General features: G+C 43.5%; 1 protein-coding gene across 6 annotated transcripts; it reads left to right on the plus strand.

The window, feature by feature from the left end:
• The first annotated feature begins 592 nt into the window (after positions 1 to 592).
• On the plus strand, positions 593 to 2,288 carry LOC146635637 (tripartite motif-containing protein 16-like). Of its 6 annotated transcripts, none has more exons than XM_085348511.1 (2): positions 612 to 812; positions 1,215 to 2,288. In XM_085348511.1, exons 1-2 carry the CDS (start codon positions 618 to 620, stop codon positions 2,286 to 2,288), a joined length of 1,269 nt encoding a protein of 422 aa, XP_085204637.1. In that variant the 5' UTR covers positions 612 to 617. The 6 variants fall into 6 exon arrangements, with proteins under 6 accessions (XP_085204597.1, XP_085204637.1, XP_085204606.1 ...); XM_085348480.1 differs by having other exon boundaries at positions 618 to 1,128; positions 1,192 to 2,288; XM_085348489.1 differs by having other exon boundaries at positions 618 to 1,086; positions 1,159 to 2,288.
• Positions 2,289 to 5,369: the final 3,081 nt, after the last annotated feature.

Below are 5,369 nucleotides of genomic sequence, written 5' to 3' on the forward strand. Positions count from 1 at the left end.
TTCTTTTGAGTAATTAACTTTTTGCAGGAATATCTGTAATTATATGTGCAGACTCTGCTGACTGTTCAAAGCAATGCAGTGGCATTTATCTAGTTCTCATCCTGTTACAGCAACATCGATTACTGCCTATAAAAGCAATAAATAAATAAATAAAAGCAACCAGCATATGTCTGCTAACCTAACCCTGCTCTCCACATATGCTTTGATTAGGTCAGCAGCCTCTGCTGTTCTGACGGTTATTGTTACCTGAGACATTTCTGTCCAGTGTTCATTAAAGCTGGATTTTTAAAAATTATTTATATAGAAGAAGCAGTAAATAAAAAGGGTTAAACACACAGTTTCACTCTCTAACTGCTCCTCTTCCTGGAGTGAAGCACAGCCTGATAACCTCCCTCTTCTTCCTGCTCTTAAACACAGCACCTCCTCTCTGTCCACGTGTTTCCTCGTTCCCTCCCCTTTAGATCTACAGTTTGAAGATGGGTGTAACCAACATGTGGTGACGTGTAAGAGCTGACAGGCTCCATTCACTGCAGAAACATGTTGTTGAGATCAGAGCTCAGACTAGTTTCAGTTATAAGGAAGTGAAACTCACACAGTCGCTGACACTGAGAGGAGAAATGGCGCAGAAAGGAGTTCAGCTGGACCGAGAAACCTTCTCTTGTTCCATCTGTTTGGATCTACTGAAGGATCCGGTGACTACAGCCTGTGGACACAGCTACTGCAGGAACTGTATTAAAAGTTTCTGGGATGAAGAGGACAGGAAGGGAATCCACAGCTGCCCTCAGTGCAGGAAGACTTTCACACCGAGGCCTGTCCTGGAGAAAAACACCATGTTAGCAGCTTTAGTGGAGCAGCTGAAGAAGACTGGACTCCAAGCTGCTCCAGCTGATCACTGCTATGCTGGACCTGAAGATGTGGCCTGTGATGTCTGCACTGGGAGGAAGCTGAAAGCCATCAAGTCCTGTTTAGTCTGTCTGGTCTCTTACTGTGAGAAACATCTCCAACCTCACTATGATGTCTCTCCATTAAAGAAACACAAGCTGGTGGCCCCCTCCAAGAATCTCCAGGAGAACATCTGCTCTCGTCATGATGAGGTGATGAAGATTTTCTGTCGTACTGATCAGCAGAGTATCTGTTACCTCTGCACGATGGATGAACATAAAGGCCATGAAACAGTCCCAGCTGCAGCAGAAAGGACTGAGAAGCAGAAGGAGCTCGAGGTGAGACGACTAAACATCCAGCAGAGAATCCAGGAGCGAGAGAAAGATGTGAAGCTGCTTCAACAGGAGGTGGAGGCCATCAATGGCTCTGCTGATAAAGCAGTGGAGGACAGTGAGAAGATGTTCACTGAGCTGATCCGTCTCCTCCAGAAAAGAAGCTCTGATGTGAAGCAGCAGGTCAGATCCCAGCAGGAAACTGAAGTGAGTCGAGTCAAAGAGCTTCAGGAGAAGCTGGAGCAGGAGATCGCTGAGCTGAAGAGGAAAGACGGCGAGCTGGAGCAGCTCTCACACACAGAGGATCACAACCAGTTTCTACACAACTACCCCTCACTGTCAGCACTCAGTGAGTCTACACACTCATCCAGCATCAATATTCGTCCTCTGAGCTACTTTGAGGATGTGACAGCAGCTGTGTCAGAGACCAGAGATAAACTACAGGACATTCTGAGAGAGGAATGGACAAACATCTCACTGACAGTCACTGAAGAGGATGTTTTACTGTCACCAGCAGAGCCAAAGACCAGAGCTGGATTCTTAAAATATTCACGTGAAATCACACTGGATCCAAACACAGCAAACAGACATCTGTTATTATCTGAGGGGAACAGAAAAGTAACAAGAATGAATCAGCAACAGTCTTATTCTGATCATCCAGACAGATTCACTGAATGTTATCAGGTCCTGAGTAGAGAGAGTCTGACTGGACGTTGTTACTGGGAGGTGGAGTGGAGAGGGAGAGGAGTTCGTGTAGCAGTCGCATACAAGAATATCAGCAGAGCAGGGTGGGACTATGAATGTGGATTTGGATACAATGACAAGTCTTGGGCATTACATTGTGACACAAACAGTTTTCAATTTTGGCACAACAAAGTCCAAACTGTCCTCTCAGGTCCTCGGTCCTCCAGAGTAGGAGTGTACCTGGATCACAGAGCAGGTATTCTGTCTTTCTACAGCGTCTCTGAAACCATGACTCTCATCCACAGAGTCCAGACCACATTCACTCAGCCGCTCTATGCTGGACTTTGGCTTGGACTTGGAGCCACTGCAGAGTTGATTAAAGTCAAATAGAGAAGACAGGTTCATGTTGATCCCTGACCATTATATGTACTTGTGTAGTTTCTAAACGAGGCTTTACATTTTAGAAGCTGAGAAGTTCAGTGGTCCATTGATGTGTGAAAATAATGTAACGTGAGGGTTCACTAGATGGTTGGGAATCTCTCTGAATAATTAGGTACAGCAAGACGGAGACGGATAACTTTTTAGCACACTGCAACAATAACCCACACTTCCTGTGTGCCGCCCTCATGAGTACTTCACTGGCCTCTCAGAAGCCAGGAAATCTTATACTCAGATCAAAACAGGGAAAACAACCAGGTAGATATAACACATACTTATTACTGGTTTGAACATGCATGTCTAAACATTCAAACATGTAAACATGTAAATATCAAAACACGTAACCACCAAATACATAACTAGTTTTATAACCTTTGTAAACACCTCTTTGTATATCAAAGTAGATTTAAATTTACTTCTACACTTTACAATAATATTGCACTGATTCAAACTGTACTTACATTTATATACCTTACATCAATATAAATCTGAATGTGTTCTTATGGCTGATAATCATGTGAGTTTAAATGATACTACTCTTCATATTCAGCATGTTTGAAATCTGTCATCAGTCTGTATGACTGAATCACAGGGGTTAGAAGTTTGTAGGTCACGATGCAGGGTCTCACACTATACGGCCCGATGCTCTGATGCGACCTGAGTGCTCACACTGTGCGTCCATAACATGAAGCCTATAACACAAAATCTGTCTCAGCACAGTGCAGTCCATCACCAGTGTTCGGTCCTCCAGCACCAGCTGGACTGGTTAAAACAGCAGAACACAGGATCCATCAGACAAGCGACTCAGAATGAGTTGGACAATGCTGCGGTCGAGGTACTGCAACTACATGACTTGGATGTGTGTGAAAAAGTACTCTGGAAATCTTCAGAGATACCCGACTCTTGAACGATGGGGGATTATGAAAAGATTGTAGTGACTTAAATGTGCCTGATGGAGTTAGTAAGGGTGCCGCTGTGCCTCGAGCTGATGACAGCACCATAGAAACGGATGTGTTAGTGGAGGAGGTTTGGACACACGTCTGCTTTAATGTGTTTTGCTATTAAAAGATGACAGAATGTTTTATTTACACTAATAGTTGTTAATAAATAGGATTTGCTGAATCAAATTATGTTCTGATATTGTTTTTGTATCATCGTTACATAACATCAATTTCCACATTGTACACATGCAGTTATAGTGATGACAGACACATTAGTAATGATAATGTGAGACACTTACTGACATGTACAGATGGATTTTCTAAGTATGCATGCAGGTGTCTTCAAACCAAGGCAGGAACATCTGTTGCATCTGCTTTTCAGGATGAGTGAGGGACGTGTACCTGCTAATACGTACGGCTCTGATGTCACTAACATCTCCTTGAACTCTAAATCAGTGTTTCCAACCACTGTGCCGCAGCACATACAGGGAGTGCAGATTTATTAGGCAAGTTGTAACAAAATAAAAAGGAGAAAAGAAAAGAAAAGCCTTGTTAAGTCATGACATATGCTCTTCGTCCCAGGAGGGTAAATCATACCAAACCTAATTGGCAGGTTCAAATTTGTAACAAAAGACAAATCATCGGCCAGATTAATCTCAAGCATTCATCCATCAGCCACACACCTTGCGACACACAACATACAACATAACCCTGATGTCTTTTCACATAATAAGTTTCTTCTCATGTAATCAGATGTGTGCCATGTTAAAACTTCTTCACACACCTCAGAAACTCAACAACCTATTAGCTCGCCCAGCTCACTCTTTCAAGACCCCTCATCAGCATTCTGTTTTCCCCCAGCTTTGATGCAATCATCTGTCCTCCCATAATATTAGTCCACTAGTCTATGTATCACTTCTCATCTAAGTGACTTGGATAAGATGACAAACAGAATCACATGCTTAAGATGCTGTCTGGTCTTCATGAGTTTCATTGTATGTGTATGTAGGGTTAGTAGGATTAATACATTTTCCGTTTGTGTTTTTTTTGTGTACCTTTTTCATTTTGTAGTGCTTCAGACTCCTCAAATGTTCCCACTTAAAGCAGTTATTTTCCTTTTTCACAGGTTTGCTAACCCAAATTTTGATTTCCCACACTAAACAACAGCATTCCTCTGTACACTCACCTGCTTCTTCCACTCTGTTCTCCTCTCCCACTCTGCAGTCCAATGGCAGTCAGTTCTCTTCAGCTTTGGCCTGTGTTTTCCACTGTCTCATCTTGGCATTTCACTCCAAAAGTGGCAAATGTCACACAGTGAAGTTGTAGCTTGCTGGAAACACATGTCCATCCAGTCAGGTGATGGGTTTTCTTTCTCTCTGATGCCGTTTGCCCAAAGCGCTGCTGGACCTCTCTGCTCAGGATACTGCTGTCTCTTGACCTGCTGTGAGCTCTTGATATCCATCTCATTGTTCTAGAACTGCACTCCTTGTCTTCAGGCAGAGGTTAGCTTCCGTGGAGCTTGCTTTCTCGGGGTGAGAAACACATAGGAGTTAACCTGTAAACACAATTCAGCCAAGACTCGGCCTGGGTGTTTCTAATGATGTTAACCTATAATTGTCGTCCAACTGCTGCATGTGGAAATTTGATCCTGGTCTGCTTTTCACCTGCAAGTCCCACCCTCTGCTAGGCCGGGTTAGCCTCGCAGAGGCAGTGGCGAGGCTAACCCGGCACCCTCGCCTCTGCTAACCCTGTTTTCACAATAGAGAGACGCCTAAAACAACACACATCTCTCTCTCTGGTTTTTGAACTCTCCTTTCTTTAAAACAGAAAGTGAGATTGAAGTTGCCTTAGGCTGAGCTCTTCATTTATCACTTCCTTTTTTTTCATCAACAGCACAACTATTTTCTTTCTTTTCTGTCCACTGGGGTAGAAGCTGACCTGCAGAATCACCTCTTCCCCCGTTGGAGACTATTCTCACCCACACACTTTCACACCTCTCTGTGGTTCACACACACAGTGACTTCAGACACATTACACTGCTTTGCGCACAATTTCACTTCTTTTCTTCCTTCAATGATCTACATATTACGTG

This window comes from Diplotaxodon limnothrissa, linkage group LG3 (genome assembly GCF_057381915.1).
Source record: "Diplotaxodon limnothrissa isolate DT_005_m linkage group LG3, D_limnothrissa_male_GT1.1, whole genome shotgun sequence".
In the NCBI taxonomy this organism is placed as follows: Eukaryota; Metazoa; Chordata; class Actinopteri; order Cichliformes; family Cichlidae; genus Diplotaxodon; species Diplotaxodon limnothrissa.